The sequence below is a fragment of the Agelaius tricolor genome, unplaced genomic scaffold (genome assembly GCF_023055355.1).
Source record: "Agelaius tricolor isolate 1412-34295 unplaced genomic scaffold, bAgeTri1.0.p SCAF_12, whole genome shotgun sequence".
Lineage (NCBI taxonomy): Eukaryota > Metazoa > Chordata > Aves > Passeriformes > Icteridae > Agelaius > Agelaius tricolor.
Genome location: NW_027269272.1, coordinates 21657815 through 21683880, shown reverse-complemented (window position 1 = coordinate 21683880; position 26066 = coordinate 21657815). Strand labels below are relative to the sequence as shown.

The following is a 26066-nucleotide window of genomic DNA, read 5'->3' as shown; positions in this document are numbered from 1 at the left end:
CTGTAATTCTGTGCCTGTGAAAATATTTTGGGGGAAAAAAGTTTCTGATAAGAAAACCCAAAATGGTATTAACAGTGCAAACCTAGGCTATTTGTTTTATCAGTGAAACTGAGAATCCACAAATGCCTAATACTTGTGCCTCTCAATTCACTTATGGTGAGAATATATTATTAGTCATATGAATAGTTCACAAAACACTTTAAATACATACCTCTTTAACCTCTAGGAGAAACACACCATTGCAAGACTTTATTGCAAAAACCTCACAGAAATCCCTGTCACCCTCAGTCTGAACGTCCTCTCTACCTGTGGCTGCCACGACAAAGGTATTTCCAAAGAAAACAAACGTCTAAGGAAACAAGGGCAGGAGAAATAACAGGGTGAGAAAAAGAAAGAAAGAAAGAAAGAAAAGAAAGAAAAGAAAGAAAGAAAGAAAGAAAGAAAGAAAGAAAGAAAGAAAGAAAGAAAAGACAAATCTGGACAAGTCCAACTAAGTGGTGACATGTCTGCATGACATCTCTCCAGTGAGGTGATGGAACACAGACAGGCTGGCATCTCTGCAGAGTTAAAACAGACCAGGCTGGAGAAAGGAGACCTTTTCTTTCACCCAGGGCCTGCATTTCCAGCCCTGGATCCTGTGCTGCATGCAAGCATGCTAAATACCTGAGACATTAAGTCCCAGCTACAAAACAAAGCTGAGATTACAGGCATTTAGTGGAAGAACAGGATTTTTTTTAAATGGTAGTTGCCAGGAGCAAGATACCTCCGACTGTGTGCTGTTTGCAAGGTTTTATCATTTCTTGTTAGTTCTGATAAAGGCTGTAAAAGAGTATAAACCAGGCAACCTTGCCCAGCTAGACTAGTTTCATTTAATGATTACTGCTCAACGTAGACCAGAGAGAAAACAGAACTGAAACTCTCTACACCCAGGGCAAACAAAACTTCAGATTCATGGGATACTTCAAAGCACGTTAAAGTAGTCTTTTCCTCAATTGTAAGGGCAACAAGGTTTTGCTAAAGGGCAGAACTGTCCTGATTTGCACAATTCCCAAGATTTCCCAACATTTCTCAAGATTTCTGTTCAGTGCTGCTCCCTCCTGGCTCCAGGAGGGCAGGGCTCAGTCAGTAAACAGGGGGTTTTGGCCAGGCTTCTTCCTTATTAGCTGTGAGCAGCAGATTGTTTAATATCTGAAGCACTCTACTGAAACCACACTGGCTCATTTATTTTCAAACATTTAAGGGAAAGGGAAACAAGCTGAGTGGAGGGGTGGAGTAGATAAGCAGCAGTGTTTTTCCCTCCTTGGCTAAGTATTTTCCTGATAATGTGGAAAGCACCGGCTCTGAAAGTTTTGACCTTGCCTTGTGTGTTGCAGTTTGCCTGTTCAGAAAAGCAAGGCAAATTCCCACTTATACCCCATTTGTTTGTGCCAGTCACTCTCTCCTTGCTCTGGTGTCAGGGGGTTCTTCACCAGGATATTAGATGAAGCAGCTGCAAATAAAGTGGGCAAAAGCTTTCTAATCTGAGTTAGGTGTATCCCTATTCAAACCTCACTGACACAGCTTGAGAGATGCTCACAGACCCCTCTGGCTGGGGCAGCAGCTCCTGCTGTTGGGCTCTTGGGGTTCCCTCTCTGCCAGCTGTGGTCCCAGAGCTCCTCAGGACAGTGTCAGTCTCTCTGTTGGATTCAGCAGACTATTGTTAAGGTCCTAAAATGACAATATGTCAGTCATCTCATTTCTTCCTTAATGAATAGCTGTCTCCTCAGCTGTGAGAAATGTAATATTTTCAGAGGACTCTCCATGCTCCCAAGCCTGCAGCAGCTTGGTGCTGTAGGAGCCTTGTCCAAACCTGCTCAGTTAGAGCAGGTGCCAGCCCTGGTGCCAGCCCACTGGCTGCTGCTGTGTTTGTGTTCTAAAATCCTTGCCTGAATAAACACTGCTGACACTGTGGTGAACTGCTGCATTCTGCAATGCCTTGCACAGGAGATAGAGATCCTATGGATTGTGTGCAACCCCTGTGGTTGAGTGCTGGGCTGGTGAATCCAGGACCACAGGGGCTCCCCAGCCTGCCAGCCCATTTCTGGCCAAACTCACAATCTCTTCCTGCAAGCCTCAACTAGGAAACGCCTCCATTGTTTGGCCTGGACGGTTTCTGAAGAGCTGGCCCATGTCCAGGCATTGGGGAAGTGACAGCGACACAAGGGGTGGAATTTCCCTGCCCCACCTGCACCCAACAGCCACCCCTACCCATGGGAGATCTCCTGCTCCCAGGCCTCGTGGGGCACAAAAGTTTAACCCAGCTGATCTTCAGCCCTTGCTGGCTTGGTTGCTTTTTAAACTCTCCTCTCCCCAAGCTTGATGCCCTCCTTCCCACCCAATAAAGATCCCCTGGTTCTTGAGACAGCCCTTTGGGCAAGGATGAAGTATTAACAGGAAATTCACATTCTGCTTTAACTTGTTATTCATCTGGAAAATAAATGACTTCAGCATTTCATTATGGGTCCTGGCACAGATTAGCTTTTAACGATTCCTATGCCCTGATTGATTTGGAAGGGGAAAGATACTTGGTTTTGCTCCCAGCTACAGCTCTGGGAACTGAGTCTGGGTCAAGGGGGGTTGTTGGATGTTTACAAGAGCAGTGTGGTGACTGCTCTCAGCTGGGACAAAGAGGTGCTGAGTTAACCCTGCTGCCCTTAACCCACTGCAGCTGCAGCTTAGCAAACCAGCCTGTTGAGGAAGTTTTAGGGGGAAGAGCACCCAGCTGGGTTGGCTCTCCTGCATTAACATGCAAACAGCAAACGGCTCTTGGCTCAGGAGATAATGGTGTGAGCAGGAGAGGTGACATGATAGGCTATTCAAGCTGAAGGTGCATTTCAAAGCAACACTAAAGAGTAAGTTGGAATTGGGATTTGCATTTTGGAATGAAGGTCCAAAGAGATTGCATGAGTGGCTGATGAAGTAAATGTTTGAATCTGAAGGTCAGAGCTCAGCAGACTTGTTTAGATCTTGCTTAAGCTTGGATACTCCCTTGGAAACTCAAGCGAGAAAATCACCAGCCCAAGAGGCCAAGATGATGACACTTAAAAAAATAAAAGGCTTGAGCCCAAATTCATGCCAATATCATCATTTTAGCCTGACTAAAATGACCACTGTAAATCTAGAGCCAGCTATAATCCTTAATAAAGTGGTTCTAGGTTTGTACTATGGCAATTTAAACGTGTATGTGTGTGTGTGTGTGTGTGTATATATGCACAAGTATAATTTATAGCAAGTAGTTTCAGAGAGTGTGCCGAAAAATATACCTTGGCTCAGGCTGAAAGCTCTGTTTCGCCAGCTTAACTCATGGTGAGACATGTAATTCCACAGACCTTTCTCACATTGGTACCCCTCTCTTTGAATTTTCATAATTCTACTGTGGAGTTGGCCAACACCCAGATAAATCTGTGTATGTGTCCAAAGAGGCTCCCTGCATTCCAGATGTCCTGTCTGTATTTCATGTCAACCCACTCTGGGGTTGAACATGAAATACAAATGTACAATATCTGATCTCTGATTTAACCACCTGGTATTTCAGCAGATCATGAACTAAACAACTAAAACTAAGTTGGTTCTTTGTGCTCAAATCCAGGCTGTGACTGTGAAATAACAAGGGGCATCTTCCCTCCCTTGTCTGTCCACACAGACCACCAGAACCAGGATTTGCAATGGTATGGTATTTAGAAAGGCTGGGAAGTTCTGTTGCACTTGTGCAGGGGAACTGGTGATGAAAAATAGGAATGCAAAAGGAAATTGGGAGTTTTGGAGGGGTTTTTTTGCATTTTTTTTTTCAGGGGTTTTTAGAGCCCCAGTGCTGGGTGCAGGCCCTGAGCCCTCAGGCTGAGCCTCTCCAGCTGCACAGGGAGATGAGGAGGCATGTCTGACTCCTGCCTTTGCATGCTCCTCAGCATAGGGTTTTTTTGGGGAGGAAAAAACTCCTTACAAATGGCTAGAGCCTTACTAAGTGTGCACAGCTGCTTTGCTGAGCTGTTCTGGCCGGGCAGTGCTCCCTCACCCACAGCGCATTTGTGGCACAGCTGCCATGGCTGCTGAGGCAGTGTGGAGCACGTGCATGGGCTGGGTGTGAGGAACACCAAATGTAACTCACCTGATAGCCCAATAATCCCAAATAACTCCAATAACCCACACCCAGCTGCTGGCTGTGCTGTGGAACCCTGGCTCCCACAGGCCCCAGAGCAGAGTGCTGCCAGTGGGGCTCTTGGAAAGGTCCTCTCCTCCCAGCATCAGGAGCAGGACTGTAAAAATTGCCCTTTTTCTTTCAGTGAGTTGCCTTTTGCACCATTAAAAGAGCAGAGATGCCATAGCACAAGGGCAGAAATAGCCCTACTTCTTCAGGTATTACCCTGCACTATTTTCGGGGGGACTCACAGCTCTCTGTAGGTTTTTGGAGATGCTGCTTATGCCTCCATGCAGCCCTCAGTGGCACAGACAGAGGGCTGAGCAGGCAATGGAGACAGCCCTGAAAATCCAGCTCTCCATGGGCATGGCCCTGGGCACAGAGCAGAGATTTCCCCTGGGTGCTCTCCCTCACCTTGTGGCCCTGCAGACATGCTCGGGCAGCTGCAGCCATCCCGGGTCACTGCACACACCCAGCGGGTGCCAGGGTCTGAAATAACGGCCAGGTCACCTGAAAAACACCCTCAGAGCCTGCCAAGGGCTCAGTGAATCACGCTGAGGAACCGCAGAATGTTTGGGTTAAAGCTCATCTCGTTCCACCCCCTGCCATTCCCACCCTCCACTGGATCAGGTTTCTCAAAGCCATGTCCAGCCTGGCCGGGGACACTTCCAGGGATGGGGTGTCCCTGGGATGGAATGGTTATGAGGTGCTTGTTTGTTTGGGGTTTAGGTTTTTTTGGGGGGTTGTTTTTGGTTTGTTTTTATTTTGTGGTTTGTTTGGGTGTTTTTTTTTGTTGTTGTTTTTTTTTGGGGTTTTTTTTTGTTTTTTTTTTTTTTGCAAGAACTCTCAGTAATTCATTCCCCCTTGGCGTGACTCTCCTGCCTTGTCTCTGCATGAATTCACAAGTCACGGCTGGGCTGCCCCAAACGTTCTGGTGCAGTTCCCACAACAACACTGCCCCTTTGTCAGTGTGGTTTTAGAAATTTCTGCACCAGACTTTGCTTTAAACGCTCCCTCTGCTGGCTGTACTGCAAATGATTGTCTTTGAACTAAAAACCTCAGAGTGGAATTACATTGTGGTGAAATTACTAGATTAAGAGGAAGAATTCCCTTTATTCCTTCACCACACCCCAAATCCCAGCTCTCAATAGCACTGAGTGTACTGCACCTGTCCTGACATTGGCCCAGCATTTGTGGGAGAGGGATTTTTCTATAACACTGATTATTGTTGCTGATTTAGGTCTCTTAATATAAAATTTATCCTCTCCTTTAACAAATTTTGCCTCTCCTATACCCCAAGACCGTCTTATGATGGAAGTTTTGGGGCTTGAGATTCTGCTTCAGAAATGAATAGCTGTTTTAATGGAAGTATTTAGTGTTCTCTACATTTTATAAAATCAGAAAAAGTTATTTAAAATATTCTTTCTGTAAAAGCAGCTTCAAAGTAGCCATTGCAGTGTTCCTTTCCTTGGTTTTATTTTGCCTGTGTTCCTGCTGAATAGGTGATAAACACTTTAAAATTCTGTAGAAAATAATTTGGAAAAAGTATTAGATTTACATTCAGCATGAATTCAGTCTCATATTAATGATGTGCTGCCAGCTATGCAGATGACATTTATAAAAGAAGTAAATGCCATTGGCTTAGTGCCAGAAAAACTGGAAGTAAGAGCGAGGAGAAAATGTGTGTCTCCCCTGAGGAGTAACAAAATAAAACATGGCTCAGCTCCAAAGAGGTTTCAAAGTGTGAGGCAAGGAGGAGAACCCAGGCAGGGGGGATGCAGGAGAAGGATTTTGGGACCCAGCTGTGTCAGGCACACCTGGATCAGGCACAGCCCCATGGGGCACTCACTGCTGCTCCAGCTGAGGCTGGGAGGTGGGAAATGGGGCACAGGGACAAGCAGGGGATGTGGTCACAGCCTCACTCAGCTGAGAGAGGCACTGCCTTGCCTTGCCAAGCCCTGCACAGATGTTTTATGACATCTGAGAAAACATTGCTGGAAAAAAAAAATGTTTTATGTGGCCCAGACTGTTTTTAATGCATTCAATTTCATGCAAGGAGGAGTATGACTCTTGCTAGCTTAAAAAATAGGGTTGCAAGCCCCTTGAAGCATTTTTTCCCCACCACTTTTTTTTTTTTTTCATCAGAAGAAAGGCTTTGTATTCTGTGAAAGGCACAGGAGCCTGCTGGACAAAATGGAAAACTCCCCACATTAGGATATTTCAAAAGCAATGCTGCAATGATCAATAAATGAGAGAACTGGGGCAGAAAATGGATTGCAGGTCAGCAAAAAAAGAATGTGAAAGGAAGGCAAACAGGAATAAAAAAGGAACCTGGACTTTTGCTGGTTAAACCAAATTTCAAACATACATATAACCTATAAACACATAAAAATGTGTTTATACATCAGAATGGAGAATGTGACTTCTGCTGTTTATCTTGAAGAAGAACAGCAGCAGCAGTGCAGGTTTGTCCATTCTTCAGCACCAGCAGATGTGGTCACCATTAATCATCTGGCAGAAATGAAGTACAAGGAGGTGACCCTCACAGCCCACAGACACACAGAAGTCTCCTGCCTTAAAAACAATCAAAAATCAGACTGGAAATGCTCAGAAATACAAAACCAGTGGTCCTGGGAAAAATAAAATAAATCACAGGTATATTTCACTTTATTTATTTGTTCTTCATTTTGATAGCACATCTCAAATTACACTTGGTAATGAGATCTTACAAATCTTTCCCCTGCTCTGGGACAAAAAGCAAAAACCACTCATGCATAAGGTATTGAATGCATTCACATCAAGTATGTTGTATGTTGGGCTTTTGAACATCATAAATATGAGAACATTAAACCAACTGGTATTGGAATTTTTTAACAATATCATTGTTACAGATCATAGCAGCTTAAAAGGTTTAACTCAAGTTTACCTGCTTCCAGTATTTTTATTTTAAAAGTTTCTACTACAGTTTGGTAAGAGATTAAAAAATATAGAGGCCCAAATATTACAAAATAATGTTTTAAAGAGGAAATATTTCTATTTAGTTTGTAAGTGTTAAAACTCACAAGGGCCTTTCTGCTTTGACTGGGAATGCAGTTCTGAAATTACTTAGATGAAGGTTATGAAATTCTTATTTGTGATTTTTATGCATCATGAAACCTCTTGAAAGAGGCCGGGGCTTCCAGAAATGTTGAACACCCATCCTTTAAGAGGTCCTCAGCCAAGGAGACACAATCTCCATCTATTCCTGCAAATATTAGCCAAAATACGGGGGACTCACTAATATAGTTCTCAAGTCTATGAAAGCAGGATAAGAATGAGTATAGATTCTGTTATGCAAGTTGATTTTGCTTTTTTTTTTTTAAAGCTGTCTTCTGAATGCTTTGATAGCCATCAGGAACAAGATATTTTTCCAATAAAGGAATAGGGTCGAATTGTAGAAGGGGAAGAAAAGCTACCTACAAAAGCCAAGATCATGATAAGAAAACAAATTTATTGAACATCTTCTCTGAAAAGTCTCTACCATGCACAGGTGAAATATTGCTACAAACACTTGCTCTGATCCTACATCATGTCCTAAACTGCTTTGTGAAATAACCAAGGGATGAAGGTGCAAGATGAATGCAAGGAAACACCTGGGCATGTGCGAAAACACAAGAACAAATCCAGGTGTTGTAACACGGATTAATCTTAATCCCTTGCTACCAGGGATCTGCCTTCTGTAACCCTGAGTCAGCTCCTAGGAGTTTGTAGCAACACAGCTGGAAACAACCCTAAACTTTCAATTTGGGACTTGGGGACTGCGTGCAAAGGAGACCAAAGCACAGGAGGAGGAAAGCTGGGCTGGGACTACCTCAGTTCAAGGGTTACACTGAATTTTAAAAGACAGCTCTCTGGCTTTCCAGAGCTGGAACTCAGACCTCTTTTTTTCCATGTTGTAGGATCCCTCAGGTATCTCTGCAGCTCTCAGGTATTAAACCACATGGCTGCAAGATCAAAGTAGTCCAGATGCTTTGACAGAAGTAGTTAACAGTGGGCATCACATCCACGTGGTGCTGAGATCCCGGCCATCGCACCAGGCTGCTGACGGCTTCGTAAACACGTTCACTCCAGTTATAAACTTACTTATTTCTTGTGCCAAGACTTCAGTGTGCATCAGTGCATGAAGGAAATTTACAACCCCACTCCAGGAATATATATATATGTGTGTATATATATTCCAGCTCTCCCTTTCAATTTAGTTAAAAAAAAAAACAGCAGCAATTATATTTTAGATTCGTAACAGATATGTATAACTTAGGTATAAACAAACATTGAGCTAAAGCTTTGCAGAAAACTCTCAGGAAAACTAAATATTGTAAGATTTTTAGGAATATTAACCATTTTATTCCAGTACCACAGTTATACTATGATATATAATCATAGTATATCTACATATTATAATAATGACAGTGAGCAGATATAAATTTTATCTTTTCTGACATGGATTTACTCTTTAAGCAGTAAATTCAGGAAGAAGCCTGTTATAACTCAGTACAGTGATTTTTTTTTTTTTTACTATTTTAGTCATAGTTTAAAGTCAGGTAAATGTAGTAGCTGTCTCCATATAAAGGGAAAGGACTCTGGGGCAGAGTAGTAACTTGTCTTTTGAATGGATATAACTTTGGTTGCTGTCTCTTCAAAGCACACAATCTATGAAGTTGTATTTATGGGGAAAAGGAGGAAAGGGTTTAAATCCAGATAAAAAGTTTTAATTCCTCTGCAGTGTTAATTGGGTTTCTTGATCAAAATCTATTCTGATTCAGATTGTCATTTGGTTGCTCTAATTCCACCAAGTCTTTGTAAATGCTAAATGGAAGAAGAATCTGGGCCACTGCTGAAAAAGCTTTGCCTTGTGATCTCCGTGTGAACTATGCTGAGAATGAGTTTTGGCCTGCATGACTGAGCTGACATCCAGGCCTTGTCTCGTTAATGGTTTTTCTTAAAACACACAACCACGTTAAAACCTGGTGTTTCCAGGAAGCAGTGATTCAGCAAAGCCATTCTCCTATTTAATTTAAATCCCAGTGAAAGGGGACTGCTCTGTATATGTTTTAAATGTCAGAAGGCAGTTTGATCTTTCAGAACCTGATGGGGTTTTTTGAAGATCTTTTCAGAATCCTGCTGTAAGGAATGCTTTAATGAAATAGCCTTTGTCATGATCTCCAAGGGCTAAGAAGCCTCACCTTAGGGTTCCTGAACCAGGACAGAGGGGAGCAAACTGCTCAGCAGGACCCAAGCCCAGCAGCATCCCTGATGTGGGACAGGCTGCTCTGAGCCAGCTCTGGGAGAAGGATGGAAAGTCAAAAGCCACGGGAGCTGCTGAGTGCCTGCAGTCACATTCCCATCGTGTGCTACACCTATGCTTGAGAATTCAGCTTCACAGCTCCATTGTGAGGTAGGAAATTACTGCCTCCCTTGCAGAAGTGGGGTGTAAGGAGATGACCCTGTTCTCCTGGGGATCCACAGGAAGTCTGTGGTAAAGCTGAGGATGAATTTAATCTCCCACTCTCTCCTCTGATCCTATGGGCTTTTGACACCACCTTCATTTCAGCAAGCTGTGAGCAGCCTGGACAACAGACAGTCACAAAGTAGTTTCTCTCCCCTGTCCTGCCTGTCTGAACTTTACAGACTGGCTCAAACTGCACAGACTTGCTGCCCAGTAGTGAGATCATCTTACCTAGAGCAGTCTACAAGACAGACAAAGCTCAGCTGCAAAGCTCAGAATTAAATCTTCTGTATAGACTGGAGCCCACTTGTATTTGCTTGCCTTCCTCCTTTCACGAAGCAGGAAATACAATAAAAACTATAAACACAAAAGAAAAGTTAATGAACAAAAACTTCTACTATTAATTACAAACATTAGTGCAAACCACACAGCAGACTATTTGTAGTTAGGTCAGTATTTTCTGTAAGTAGATCATACAACTGAGGCTTTAAACACAGGTGAAGTCACATTCTTCAGCCAAATAAGTAGTCAGCTTTGAAGGTCACTCACACAGGAAACCGGGATTCTGCTGCTGCACATAATATTTTATCTTATCTATTTGTGTGTATGCTATCATACTTTATATTGAAAATATCTTTAGTCCTGTACCTTTTAAAAATATATTTATTAAAAGGTAGTAAATACCAAATTCCAAAGCTGAATTACAGGTTTAGCTAAGACTCATCTAGCATTATTTTAACTGCCTAGAAGAGCTTTTTCAAAAAATATTTTTAAAAATTTAAATGAGCTGTTTGTCTATGGCAAAAAGCCAACACCTAAATCCATGCTTGTCATTCAAATTCATGGCCCTGCTGCCCAAGGCTATCACTGTGACATCAGATGCTTAACACTGCTGTAAACTAGCTCACGTTTTTTACATATTCAGAAGTAGATGTAGATCTTAGGATTTATCTCACATCACTTCAAAGCCAGGGCCTTTGTACCTAATTTAGAGTCAAAGCTTGAAAGTTGCAGCCAGGCAAAAATCTTGCAGGAATCCTGATCTCCCTTCTCAACACGTGTTCATGTTTGGCAGTAGTCATCTGGGACAAAGTGGAAAAAAGAGTGGTTTGGAAAAAAAATACTGCTCGAAATTCTTTACTGGGCAAGGCCAATGGAGCTAGAAAATGCTGCAGTTAGTGGTCTGCAGCTGAAGAGTGAAGTCAGAATTCAGGAAAGTGCACTTTTTGATTGTTTACTCTTCCGCCAGAACAGCCACCGCAGCCACGCGCCCACCCTTCACAGGTTCTCATCCAGCCACTTGATGTAGCTGTTCCTGGTCTGCACGCCGGCCGAGAAATCCGTGGGCCACACGGTGAAGATCATGCAGCCGTGGAAGCAGTCGTGGAAGTGGTCGAGGGTGACGGGCACGCCGGCGCGCTCCAGGCGCGCGGCGTACATGGCGCCGTCGTCGCGCAGCACGTCGTTCTCGCAGGTCAGCATGTAGGTGCGCGGCTGCCGCGCCAGCGTGGCGTCATCCGCCAGCAGCGGCACCGCCCGCACGTCCAGCAGCGCCGGCAGCCGCTCCACAATGGCCGCCGTGCCCATGCTCTGCACCACGGGCTTGTAGTTCTTCTTGAAGGAGGGAGGCAGCAGGGAGGTCCAGTTGAGGCGCGCGCGGAAGGACAGGGCCCGGCCCACGTTGAGCGCGGTGTGGTTGTTGATGAGCAGCTCGTGAGCCAGGTCGTAGTTGCCGTTGATGTAATCGATCCAGTAGTTGATCATGACGTAGCGAGGGAGCACGGGCATGTTCATGTTCTGCTGGTAGGAGGGCGTGTTGAAGTCAAAGGCCTGGAGGACTGGGTAAATCAAGGCCTGCAGTTTCGGTCTGACAGGCAAATCCTCATCTTTGCTAAGCTGTGCGAAAAACACAGGATGGAATTAAGGTTATGAAGAAGGTAAACATGTATCAATGTGGAACTTTAGGAGAGCAAACATTCATTTGACAGTTTTAGAGTGAATTCTGCTCTTATATAGGTAATGTGGTTGTTTTGTCTGAAGTATATTCCTGATCTTTTTCTCCTCTCGTAAGGTGGCCATTCAGGCAGATCCAGCATCCTGTTCCCACCAGAAACCAGTGACACGAGTTTATTGAAGGAGTAAGAAGAAAAAAATGTGTAAAGTGGCATTTCTCTAACACAGTGCCCAGCTGAACAGCAGGATTTCCTGAATCAAAGGAGCTACTCTTGCTTTTAAGAGCTTTTAATGGATTTTTCTTCCATGAATTGATCTAATTGTGTTTTTTTCAGCCAATGCAGATTGCTGGCATCCACAATTTCTTCTACAAAGACTCACCTGGTGCAGAAGCACCTCCCTGAGTCTGACTTCACCTGCATTTGATTTAAGTCTACCAATTACAAATTTAGTGCCTCCTGATTGCCTTACTGGAATAGTCAGCAAACTCTTTGTTTCATCTCCTACACAAGATACCCAGTGCCCCATCATGTCTCATCTGGTTTAAAAAGAATTATGCATCAGGAAATCGAATTAGGAATGCTCTTTCCAAAACGTGGTGCTATCATCTTTATCAGTCCTCAATATTGAAGTTTTTATTGTAATTGTCTCTTATTAATTTTTCCACCCTAATTCAATATTGCAAGGTTGTTATGATAATTAGTTGTCTGGACATAGTATCTGCTTTCTTATCACTAATGGTTATGGAAATATGTTAGTAATAATAATATTTCATTCAACTGTGAAAAATATTACTTGCCTCAGGTCTCCTTTAAACTCTTTACTAGATCAAATTCAGATTACATTTAAACTGCAGACACACAAAAGAAATTTCCTTAAAAGTGCAAAATGCTACAAGAAAACAATTTAACAGAAGAATTAAGCTCCATTTACTGTATATTATGTCCTTCATTTGTATTTGAAAGAAATAAAAGCATATTCCCAGAGACAATTATCTAAAAATAGGTAACTGTATTAAGAAATTATGACTACTTGGAAAAACAAGGAGTTCACCAGCAAAATAGGTTAAAAAAAGGTCATTTATCTACTTGCTCTTAAACTCTCATAACAACTTGTGACTGTAACAACACATCACAACCTATGTGATTCATACAGTGACTGAGTCACTTTACAGAAGGAAAATGAACAGATGCTGGCTTTCTACCATTCTGTTTTCAGGCGTGGCACATCACCTTGTGATGGTGCACCACAAGCACCAACAGCCTCTCTGGGCTGGACTGCAGAAGTGCAACACACAACACTCAGTGGATGTTTACCTGCTGGCACACAGCAGCTGCCAAATTCCCTCCTGCACTGTCCCCAGAGATTGCAATTCTACTGGGGTCCACTGAATACTCAGCCAAGACATCAGGCTGCAGGAAATGCTTTGTTGCACGAAGAGCATCGTGGTACTGCTCGGGGAAGCACACCTCGGGCACCAGCCTGTATCTGCACAAGGAAAGGGATGAGAAACAATTCTTACCTCTGCCTTATTGTACTGGTGTTATTGTACCTCTCCTTTAGGATTTACAGGTGATACCAGATAACCCTTACTGGAAATAAGTATTTCATTAGGACAAATAGGACAGAAGAAGTAGGAGGTGTGTAATACATATGTAAGACCTAATCTTATAATTAATGTTCTAATTTGGAAAACTTAAAATGAACCTACTAAATGTGAATAATACCAAGATAGTATAAAATTGTGCAGCACTTTCCTAGAATTTACAATGGAGGATTTCATCATGCATTGTAAAAATCAATAGTTAAGACACCCTTGGCAAGAGAGTCATTCCACCCTGCCTGGTTTTGATCCAAATTCCCACCTTAACAAGGATGAGGGTGAGTAAATCATAGATACCCAACACATTCCTGTTTGGCTGAGCCAAATGCCTAAGCACTTCTGCTTCTCAAATTTTTACTGATGTCAGGAGAGAATAAACCTTGCTATCCCTCTGTGCCATGAAATGAACAATAGCCAAGAAATTAAGCAATGCCAATTTTCTCCAGTGCAACAGATGCCATAATTCCTTTCCTGTATCAAGGAGAGGAACAGAAATACACCCATTGGGCAGGTGGGGGATGGAGGCACAGAGAGCAAACAGCTGCCAGGAAGATGCAGCAGCTGAATCCCACACATGATGCTTCCTCAGCTTCTAAATAACAGGAGAAATCTGTTTGTATTTACTGAATAATCTGATATCCAAGAGTTGTTACTGGGCCTTATGGTACAAAGCAAAGTTTTCAGCTTTTCAAACTACAGATTTTACACTTTCTCAGCAGAGCCTAGCCAACCAAAATTCAGTCTCTGACTCAAAACATCTTTAGAGTGTAAGCTAAAGAAGTTTCATATGCAGAATAAATTTTAAACTTAAGATTTCAACTTTCAAACTCCAATTTTGACCTGATGTCAGAAAGCAATCTGTATCTTGTATATACAGGAATCTGAGGGTGTCCTTTGGGAGCTTCTTGCAAAACAGTAAACTAGATTAACAGTAAAATAGATTGTGAAAGTGAGATGTGCAATCAGACCAACAAGGCATCCAATTAGACTTGGCTAATTGAATACACACCCCTTGACTGAAGGATGTAATGATTAAGGAAAAGAGGTAATAGTGACTCAGAGCAATAGACAGAATGACACCAGCATAAATCAGAAAAGGAATAATAAGAAACTTTTCAATATTGTGATTGCTGCTTGTCTGGAATAACCAACAGCTGCTTTTGTAGTTTTCCTTGTTTCTAATAACAAAAAAACAAAACAGTAAGAAAAAATAAACCCACCCCCCCAATCCTTTAAAGTACACTATAATAAGCATTAAATGAGTAACATCAACTCCATATAATTAAGTTGCAATTAGATCCCAAAGCTTGGTATGTAATGAACTGCAGGTGGGAAACTTGAGTAATTTTATCAAGTGTTTGGGTTTAAAAAAGAAAATATTGAAGCTGACAATAAAGATGGGAACAGTACCAATCAAGCTGGAGTCATCAAGGTAATGTATTTAGCTAATCAAGAGGTTTGTTTGCCTTGGAATTGTTCAACATGTTAAAAAAGCAGCCCTGCTTCTCTATTGTCTGGCAGTCTTCTGCTCTTGAAGGAAGCACAAGGCTTAAAAGAGAGGACTGGAACAGTGGGAGATTGCAAGAGCAGCAGGAAACTGCCAGACCTCACAGTGTATTCTAAAATAATTAGAAAACAAATGAATTTCTGATACTACTCCAATTTGTTTTAATTTTAAAAGAATAAAGGTATCAGGCTAGTATAGAAAATTACTGTCCAAGTTACAGCCTTATAGAGAAGCCACTACGGAAGGAGAAGCTAAAGAACTATGTTACAGATTTCTAATACCTTAAAACCACTTGATCAGTTTTAGATTACTCACTCAACAGAGACAACAACAGCATTCAGAGATTCAGCCATGATTCTGCAGAGATTGTTATAAAGGCTTGTTCCTGGAAGAGAAGGACATGGTGTTAGGGACAGTGAGTCAATAGTCACAAAGCTGTCATTAAGCTTTCTCAGAAAACAAACAGCTATCACACACCATCAGATTTTACTACCAAATTAAATGATAAATGAGATCAGCCCACAGCTGCTCAAGTACCAAATCCATACTCCTTCCAGCAGAAGGAAGGTAATTCATCACAATTTCAGAATCCTGCAGTCTAATGTCTTTCCTCATCTATTTGTTGGTGACTTCAGACACGTCATTTCACCCACCTATCACAATTTTCTCAGTTGGCCAAAACCTAAGGCACATAGTGGTCTGGGGGCATTTACATCCAGAGAGGGTTACTGCTGTGAGTCACTCTCTGGTTCATTTTATTATAGCAAGCATTGCTTTAATTCAAATGAGTTGCCCTATTAATGTCAGCTGAGCTACTCATTTAAGGGAGGATTAATCACAGCTATCCTATTTATGAGAGGACTGATTATCTTTAATTTTGTTCCTTTCTGGTTACTTAATTGTTGGTTCCCAGTACTATAAAATATACTAGGACATGAAACGTTTTCTAAAGTATCCAATCTTAGAAATTAACATTTAGGTGTAGCAATTGTGTCATTAACTTCTGCACCTTGGACTCAGGAATACATCTGACAAACCCAGCTATAATCATCCTAACAAAGTGCAGCAATTTAATATAAACTTTTGCACCACAAGAATCATATGCAAACTATTACAGAATAAATGATACAGGCAGGAGGTTAACAAATATCCTTTAGGCAGGTCTAAGAAAATCCATCTCAAAGCAGAATTCCTCTGTAGGAAGAGGAGTAAATGTTTACTGCTACAGGACAAAGAGACTGGAATTTCCAAAGGCATGTGAAGGCCACATTTTAAAGTTATTTAGGAACCTAAATCATAGTCTAAATGACTTGTACATCCAGAGCCCAAATGCAATCAGTACAGTCTGTGTTTTGTATCATTTGGTAAAAGTCCACTGATGTTCTTTGTCTGTAGAGGAAGCTGCAGAATCAGGGCTTTATGGACTACAGGATGTCATGGGAACAATGGAGAAGGAAAAGGGAGATCTGGATCTCAGAGCAGTCACAGGAGCCACAAACCCTTTGTGTCCCAAGGCTGTTTTCCTCCTGTACAACGTAGAAGCAATCAGTGGTTACCTTATCAGTGCCTATAGCTGTACCTCACTTCCCCCATCATGCTTGTGGCTTCCAGGTTAATGGAGTAAACAGCATTGTACATTTCAAGGTAATTATGCTAGTGGTGCTGTAGTCCCTATGGAAGAACCCAAAGAGGAACAAACCTCTGCCTGTTTCCCTCACACTCCTCCTGTCTGTGCTCAGCAGTGTGTATTCCCAGGTAGGTGTTATTTAAGAACCAAACATTAGCAAGGCTGTTGCATGCAGTGTAGATCAGCTCCGTCTTCTGCTAATTATTCTCTGAAAATGGGACAAACCCATGTAATTTCCTTCTATGTAGCCACTGGAACCTGATCACCAAGAACTGATTTTTGCACATTACCTCAGAAAGTGAGGGACTGGCCTAAGCAGCCCATCCAGGCATCACAGAAATTTAATCAATAAGCTATTTTTCCCTCTTAGGATGTAAAAAAATTACCCTTTTAGTCCTTTTACAGCTCACATGCAGATAAGAGATGCACTTCTGCTGTGTGTTCATGATATTTTTCTGTCTCTCTCCTTAGACTTGATCCATGAGAGTGGAGACAGTCACTACTGAATTCAGGTACATCTTAGCAAAACTGCCATTCCTGGCAGGAAAACGAGCTTGTGGCTTTTCCTGCTAGGAGAAAAGCAGACTGAAATGCTATTTAATTACTGTCAGACACCTACTTGCACTTGCCAAGGCCCAGCCCCCTCCGTGGATGTAAACAACGCTGCGCTTGAGGCTTTCATCTCCCTTGGCAGGAGGTTCAAACACTCTCACTTCCACGCCATCAAAAACTGCATCCGTGATTTTAATGTCTTCAGAGGAGACAGACTTCAGCTTGTCAAAGGTGCAAATCAAATAATTCAGAACTATCAGGTGATGGCTGAGTCTCAGATAGTGAATCAGGTGACACTAGTGGGGGGAAAAGAAGAAAGGAAATTTCTGTTACTTCAGAGCATATCATACTCTACCCACCTTGATGTGTAATACAACCACATTCAAAGGGCAGGTCCTACATGATTCTTCTACAATATTCACTGGAAAATGAAATTTTATCAAGAACTTCTAATGTTTTTAAAGCTGTATTAAAACAAAAAGCTGCCCATAGAAGATTTTCTGTGGAAAAATAAAATTAAACTATAAGCACTTCGTGGACCACAGCCATGAACAAACACTCGGATCCTCTCAAAGACACCTTGGAAGGGAACAACCCTCATGTTCCACTAGGGGGGACCTACGAAGCTCCTCAGACTGGTGCCACCAGAGGGCAATACTACACAGGCAATGCTTTTTGGTGGAAAAGTATCAAAAATGCAGATTATTTCTCTTGTTCCACTGCAAAGCATAAGTCTTTCTACTTCCAAATTAAGAAAAGTTCCCAAGGGCTGCAATGAAATTTGGAAACGGGAATCGTCTTAAAGGAATATAATGGTGTTTTTTGGCTTGTGCTGTGTTTACCTGCAGAACTGGGAAGGATCTGAAACACCAGTCAAGAACAACAGTAGGTTAATGACACCTTTTTCCAACCCCAGAGACTCAAGTGTGTTACTTTTTTACGTGACTAAAACACTATGAAATTGAAGAGTGATCTGATCTTTCTGTCTCCTTATGGTAAAAGGAGACAGATTTTATCCCCTTCAGCTATCCAGGACTTTTATTTCAGTTTATTTAAAAAATTTTGCCCTGACTCAATTAGAAACTTGTTTCTCTCAGCAAACACTACTGGGATTCAAGGCACTCCTCCACTTTGAAATGGTCATGACCTGCTCTCCACACATGACCTGCTCACTATGTGTACTGCATACCTGTTCCCATGCCCTGGATGGTGCACAGGGGTGGCAAAAGGGCAGCCAAATGACCACAGGGACTACAGTGCCCATTGAGTGACCATTTGAAAGGAAAAAGTAGTGGAGGTCTTTCCCCTCTGAGCTCAGAAACTGGATAACCAGTGAGGCCTTTTGTACAACTTTCTCAGGCAAGGCAATGGAGTTGGGAGGTAAAATTAACACATATATTTAACATATATCTGTGGGAACACTGCCACTAGGAAAACTGTCAGCTGGGACCTTTATTTTACATCCAGGTACCAAATACTTGGAACAAGAAGAGGTGTCCTGTTGTACAGGGCTTTTCTACACATGCCCACTTTGCAGTGTGAATTCTGCCAGTCCCACTAGTGCAGTGTAATCTGCTACAAAGAATTCAAGGTGCTGACACAGAGTGAGCAGGGTCACCCAGGTACTGGTTGAACCACTTTCACCTGCTGAAGAACAGATAGTTGCCAGTTTAATCTGAACAAAATCTGCACACACACCCCTCTCCAGAATAAAAGCAAGCTTTGAAGCACTCAGCATTCTCTCTTCCAAAGAAGATCTTACAGCCACAATCTCTTACATGTAATTTTTTTCTCTGTCCTAATTAGTTTGAATGTTAAAAAAATTGAAGTATTTGCTTTCATCCAGGTTCTGTACAGGAAAAGCCCTGCACAGCTCTCACTGCAGACTGCTGTAGAAAAAAAGACAAATTTGGTATTTAAACCCCTCCAAACTTTACACCAAATACAATGGGCTATTATGTGACCTGGGAGAGAAATACATTTCCAAAACAAGAATTAAAAAAAAGTACTTTATTTTCTTGCTTTAACCTGTGCTAACATCACCCTGCTGAGATGGTTTGGTAGGAATCCAAATTTTAAACTGTTTGCTGGTTTTTGGATGGGACAAATTTCTTCAAACTGCAAATCTTTTTCTCTGGGAGAAGAAACACAAAATATCCACCTGGCAGGAAGAAATGCTGAATTCTCAAGGCTATTTGCATCTCCGAGTTTCAGCCCATGTTTTTCTCCCACCATTACTTAAAATTCCCACAGGAGACCCCAGGACTAGTTTAAAATCTGAAGAGCAATACATCTATTAATAATCTGGCACACAACTTGTTTGGCTGCCACTGATGTAACCACATGAAGGTCTGATCCTCTCTGGGCCCTGTGGAAGTTCCCAGGGGAGGTAAGCACTGCGAAGCAGTCTTAAAAATACTGCTCAAGAAAAGAATGGTTTTGTAGATTTTATTTAGCCTGGCTGTGCTGCAATAGCCATCTCGTTTTTGTTTTCTCCCACTTTAGTTTGCATTCTCTGTAGACAAGATTACCACATGTTCCCTGCAGTCAGGAATGTTTTGTTTTCGAGGCTAGTTAGGGGTATTTACCAAGAAGTGTTTTGCCCAGTTCTTCAAACCACAAAGAACCCTGCCCATCTGCAGCCTACCATGCCCTTTTTCATGCCTATTGCTCCTAGAATAGACCACGCTTTCCAAGAATCCAGAAACCTGGAAGAGATGCTTTCCACATCAGCACACAGAGGCAACAGTCCTAATTATTTGTCAGGCACAGGTAGTTTTTCTGCCAAGCATTTATCAGATAGATTCTTTGTTAGTCAATCTGCCTAATCAGCCTATTGGCTGGTTATTTACAAGGCATCAGGATTGCACTTTTTGCTGGCAAAGAGCCAGTCTTGTCCAAAGTTCTCACAAATAAATTTCTTCTCATCTTCTCTCTAAATATTTAAAAAATACCTATCATATCTTAGCAATTTGTACTAATACTCCTGGCAGAAGATGTGGTTGGCCAACTCTCTTCTAGGAGTACCTTGCCACTCAAAGGACAGCCCTGCCCATCCTGATGCCCGTTCTTCCCTAGCAGCTTTCTTGTGGTGCCCCCGGAAGCCTCGGAGCATGATCTTGCTGCACCAGTTAAATACAAACACAGCAGAGCCAGAGGAACACCAAACTTCAGTCATGTCACCTTCCTGATAGCCCAAGGCAGGAAGGAGGAGCAGGAGAAAGGATGCCAGCTCTTTTGGCAGCAGCTGGATCACCCTGAATCTGGGATAAACCTGGAACAGCTTGTCTTATGTGAGCAATACTGGGTTTGATCTTTGCTGGTAGCTGTGGTTTTTACCTCCCTCCCAGTTACAACCTGCAGGGCTGCTGCAGGTTATAAAATGTAACACTTCAAAATATTTGGGGATTATGTGTATGTGTGGATGAGAAAGAGAAGAGAAGAGAAGAGAAGAGAAGAGAAGAGAAGAGAAGAGAAGAGAAGAGAAGAGAAGAGAAGAGAAGAGAATGTTCTCTGCTTGAAAGGGAGAGCAGACAGTGCTGCAATACTAAAAGCTAGCGGAAAGGAAGAGAAAGCATAAGGAAAAGGGGGAAGAGTAAAGAGACTACAGGGAAGAAAGAGGAGATAGTATAAAAATAAAAAGCCCGTGGGCAACTGGCCCAGAACTGCCATGCTAGCTACAGGCATAAGCACATTGCTCGCTCTGGGTCATAGCTGCAAGTTTTTCCACTGCAGCAAAATCTCCTTTTATTTTGCCAGGACATTCCCATGACTGAAATTTTAAGGTAAGGACCATGAAGGCACTCCCAAGGGACTGAACTGTTCAAGACTGGCACTTTCCTTCTGGTAAACTCTTTGATGTGGGGTACCAAGTACTGAAAGATTTCATTGATGTAGGAGAAATTTTTCAGTAAATCAAGAAAGGAGTCAGGGCAGAATGAACAAAGTACTGCACCAGTGAGGCACCATTACTTCACCTTTAACCACCAATATCTGTCCCTGAATTACATGGATTCTTCTACCGGCTCCTCAGCTGATAATGTAATGAAGAAACTCACATCCCTCAAGGACTTGAATTCCATTCTCATCATCTGCTCTCTATTGCAAAAAAGTAACCCAAAAGTTTTTGTTGCAAATGTCCAGTAACCTCTAACTGCACTCAGCACACTGGGACTCTCTGTCCTCAGATGACTTCCTGGGCTAAGCCTGGCTCTGCCCTTTAGCACGGAATGATTGCGACAGGTCAGGAGGCAGAAAGGCACAAAGGCACCACCCTCCAGAGGCATCAGCTGCTGCCTCCAGTGCCCTCCCAGAGGGCACAACCAAGGTCCTGCACCGACCTTTCACACTCTGGGGGCACCAGGAACTGGGCAAGCAGCTAAGGCTCTTTTCACATCCAGCACTACTTGGGAGCCAGCCAAATCTCACTCATGACTCAACTGAGTAACGATGCTGGAACTGCCAGGCTGAACTGTCTAAAACTCAACTTCCTACCTTAAAAGACACAGACACTATAGTCAGTTCTGGCATTGCTTTGAAAAGGACACTTTCTATAAACATTACAAGCCAAAGTGCCAACGAGAATGTCTGTAGTCTGTAACAAATTAGTGAAAAATAAACATGATCATTTTCACATTTAGCTGTATGTGGAACAGATTGTTTTGGGTGCATCTTGGGCAATTTAGCCTGCTTAAGGGTGATTTTACAAAAAGATTTCTCAATGCAAGTGTCTTGTTGCCCAGTAAAGAACATGTCTTTTTAATACTATTAGATAAGACAATTTTCAAAGACAAGTGCTCTTAGTTTTATGAATTTACTTTAGAAATAAAAAGAAACCAGGAAGACTGCTTTTTCAGTTTATTAATTAGAAACAAAATCTAATTATGTTTTAATGTAAGATTTTGCTCATGTACCTATTCAATCATGATGATCTGCTTTTATAGCAACATAAGTTACCTGCTCCTGCAAGCAGGACTTACAGTGTGGCTCAGTTTCTGCTCAGGTGCCAGTGCTGTGTGACCTACCTTCCATAACTAAAAACCTGTTTTACTGTAAATCAATTCTAAGACTGTTCTTCCATCCAGAACCATCAACAACTTACTGCACTGCCTACAACTATGACTTACATCTGTCCAGAAGTTACACACTCTGAAATATGTGGGTAGAGAGAAATTAAAATGTTAGAAAGAATGTCTTTACTCCTGAATGTTGATATCCCATGGTTCATTTTATTCCAGAAGTGAGTGGAGAAGAAGCACAAAGGAAACACTTGGCTGATGAGAAGTTTTCTGCCCTGTACAGCTGCCTGCCTTCTTCCATATACATCTATCTTATGGCCCCTATGCCAACCTATTTATCCTTCCAAACCTTTGCTAACAGCTGTCCCAATTCCAAAAAAATTCCTCTTTCCTTGCCATGCACCAGAATAGCAAGTGTCTTGATAGTGGTGTTCAGAAATAACTTATTTCAAAGGACTTGAATAAACATGTGCTGCTCTCTTTCCTCTTCTGAGGGAGAGTGGTTAGAGGAAGAAGTCAAAATGCCTGTTATCAATACTGCTGTTACAGCAGAATTATGAATTGTTGCTTTAGACACTTGTAAACAGTGAAAAAATGATGTTAAATCTATGGCTCAATCCTGTAATTAACTTTCTGTGCCTTCCCAAATTTCAGTGAAGCTGAGTTCTGATGTACCTGTATATATATATGTACGTATACAAGTTTTTAATTTCTAATCTCAAATTGTGTTATATCAGTTTCGTGTAAAAATGTTACCATGCTCCATTTTGAGACAGGTGATGTGCAAATTACCCTTTCTTAGGTAAGCATTTTCACATCAATTCATTAATATCATTAAAGTCTCAGTTTCTCTGTTTTCTTTCCAGAGCAGCACAGGGCATTAGAGAGGGCACAGCAACAAGGCTCTGGAAAGTCATCTCAGTTTTCAGCTCCTCCACTGGAATTTTTGTGACCTCAGATAAGCACTCCAGCTCTCCCTACCTCTGTTCCTCCCAGTTTAAGACTTAAACTGATACTTTAATAGTATCAGTTCCCTTCTGTAGTACGTTTTGAAACCTGCTTAAAGAAACTGCCCTATAAACGCTACACACGTTTTAAACCACCTGATTATGTGTGAGTGTTGGATTCTCACACTGAGCCAGGGACTGACTCAGTCCCAAGCTTGTAAAGAAATTTATAGCTGCATGGGACAAAACTCTACATGCAAATGTAAAAACCTTATCATTAGTACACTGGAAGCCAGTGACAGCCCTATTGTGTTTTATTAACAGTGATTATTAATGCACTGAGCAAATAAACACATTATCCCTAATAAGAAATGGTCACACTTAATCATCAGAATCTTAACAAATCCATTTCAAAATAAGCAAAAGACAATTAATTTATTTGAAGCACATTAAGTTTGTGAGGAAAAAATACATTTCAGAGATTTTAAAATTAGAAAGGTATTTCTGTCAGCTATCAGACCTATAAAGCAAAGTAATAAACAGCAAGCTGAAATACATTCAGAAGTGGGTGAAAGTTCAGCAGTCCCACCGAGAGAAATGTTAAACCATTTGGCCTTGAAATAGCTGATAGAGAAAGAAAGAGGAAGCTGACCTCTGGAAAAGGACATACACTTTATTTTACATATATATATATATATATATATATATATATATATATATATATATATACACAAAAGCTGCCTAACAAAGTAAATACACAAGCTTAACTTTTACAATTCTACCTTTGGTTCACAAGAGTTCCTTCCTAATGACAGTCCTTTATTCCCAACTGTGCTGCCTCAGTGTTAGAAAGGCTTCTGAACCTTTGGAAAGCACCTTCTCTTTCTCTCCAGCAACCAGCGCCCCAAGGCTCACCTGTTGTATGGCTGGGGCCCCTCTAACAACTCACCTCCTTCATGCTTCTGGGTAAAACTCACTTGTCCCTTTGTTTTTTGCAAGTGATGTTACAGGGACTGTTACTTGCTTAGTGGTTTTTCTCACTACTGAAGTTTTTATTTCTAAGGCCAGAGATGTATACAACTAAGAAATGCCCACTTTCCCCTAACAAAGTCTTCCCTGCCTCAGAGAGTGGGGCAGATGTGGGCACCTCAGTCCTGCCACTAGCCTGCTCCAGCTGGCACCCACCAGGCTTGGTCCTGCCAGCTCCTCCTGGGATTATGACCTCTAGAATATCTCAAAAAGAGATACTCCTCAGCCTCCAAGCTAGAGGCACCAGAATACATCTACAACCCAACGGACCACATAAACAAACTGAATGTATAGCTGAGGCAGCAGCAATATACATATACACAGCCACAGTCATACCATTTTCTAAAGTTAGGTCTCCTTGAGCCAGCAGTTCTGGCCTTGATTCAGGTGATCCTGGACAAACCATGACACTGTGTTTTGCAGGCACCATGGCCCTTCTGTTCCTACCTACCAATGAATTTGGGCGAGCTGAGCACCTGCAGTTCAGTCATTTGAGTTAAAACATGGAGCAAGTGAATGTCAGGCCATAGATTTTCCTGCAGAATTTAAACTATTGCATAATTTTCCTCTCATACAGGAGGACATGCAAGTGACCAGGTTTTATCTGTACAGCAAACAGGTTTTATCATTTCAACCTAGAGGCACGCCTTGATTCAGCTATACAATTGGAGCATAAGATGTCCCAGGGAATCAGATGAGTGATCCATTTAGTCCCAGGCTCTGTCTCCAAAGGTGACAACCAGAGAAGCTATTCAGACAGAATATAAAAGTTTGGACACTGTATGGGGTTCACTGTCCTCATGCTTCCCACTACTCACCATTACTGCATTAAGAATGTAGCAGGTACATTCCCACCTAGTCCATTTATGAGCCCTCTGTCCACTAACTCATTAAATCCCTTTTTGAAGGGATCATCATCTGCTCAAAATACAAGCTTTTGCACATTTCAAAACAATCCAGTAAACTGAAATTTAAATCAAAACAACTTTCAATTTTCACATACACTCTGCCTTACATCAGTCCTGTCTATAACTGATCAGTCCTTGTGAAAGACTGGATAATATTAGAAGAAAACAAACTTCAGAGATGAAGTCATTATCAGAAAATTTGCCATCTCTTTTCTGTTTCATGTCAGCACAAAAACGCTGGCAGAAAATAAGGGAGAAATCATTAAGTGACAACTGCTCTGTGACAAAAAACAAACATCCAGAGAGTTTTCTTTAGTAACAAGACTCCAATTCAAGACAGTTTAACATTTGAAAGAGCTTCCAATGTCCTCTTTCCCTAAGGCACAGGGATCAGATTAAACCCACTCATTCTTTTTTCCTGACCAAGAGCCGGCAATTCGCACACCAGTGAGGCTGTGCCGGGAGCCCCGGGCAGCGCTGGCAGCCGGCGGCTCCGAGCGGCGCTCGCCGGACGGACGGACGGACGGACGGACGGACAGAGGCGACACCCGGGGCTGTCCTGCGCGGCGCTGCCGCTGTCGCAGTCACAGAGGGACATGAGCCCGCTTCCCCTCCTGCATGCGGGATCACCCGGTGCTGCGGGACCGGCCCAGCTCCGGCCCGCCGCACACGCGATGTCACCGACCCGGGCGCTCCCCAGCCACAAGGCAGCGCGGGGGGCCGGGCCGGGAGGGCTGTGCGGGGGCCGCTCCCGCTGCGCCGATGCCCCGGGCCGGCACCGTTACCGCGCTTCCGACCGCCTCCGGTGCCGGCGCGGGGGCTGTCCGCCAGCCTCCCCAGCGCCGGGGTGCCGGGGCCGCCTTACCGTCTGCTGCACCGCCCGGAAGGTGGCATCCAGCAGCATCAGCTTCCAGGGGTCGGACACGGAGCCGGGCAGCGGCAGGTACACATAGTAGGCGGACAGGGCGGCCAGCGCCGGCAGCAGCAGCCAGGCGGCCCGCATCGCCTCCTCCGCGCCTTGTGCGGCCGCCTCGCCGCGCTCCCCGCGGGGCGCGCACCGCCCCCGGGCCGGCCTCCCCCGGAGGAAGTCCCGGCGCTTCCTCCCGGGCCGCCGGCCGTGTGCCCGGCCCGAGCCGAGCCCAGAGCCCGCCCGGCGCCGCCCCGCGGAGCCGCCGCGCCCGCCCCGCGGCCGGGCGTGCTCGGGGACCGCCGCCCCGGAGCGTCGCACCCGCCCGGGGCTGCCCGGGCCGGGCGCGGGGCCGC

The 26066-nt window shown here is 43.1% G+C and overlaps 1 protein-coding gene across 1 annotated transcript; it reads right to left on the bottom strand.

Moving 5' to 3' along the window:
- Nucleotides 1-6830: 6830 nt before the first annotated feature.
- NCEH1 (neutral cholesterol ester hydrolase 1) lies at nucleotides 6831-25999 on the bottom strand. Its single transcript, XM_071438063.1, has 5 exons — nucleotides 25669-25999; nucleotides 16969-17197; nucleotides 15038-15107; nucleotides 12929-13100; nucleotides 6831-11555 (listed from the first exon to the last, which is right to left on the bottom strand). Exons 1-5 carry the CDS (start codon nucleotides 25804-25806, stop codon nucleotides 10938-10940), a joined length of 1227 nt encoding a protein of 408 aa, XP_071294164.1. The 5' UTR covers nucleotides 25807-25999; the 3' UTR covers nucleotides 6831-10937.
- Nucleotides 26000-26066: the final 67 nt, after the last annotated feature.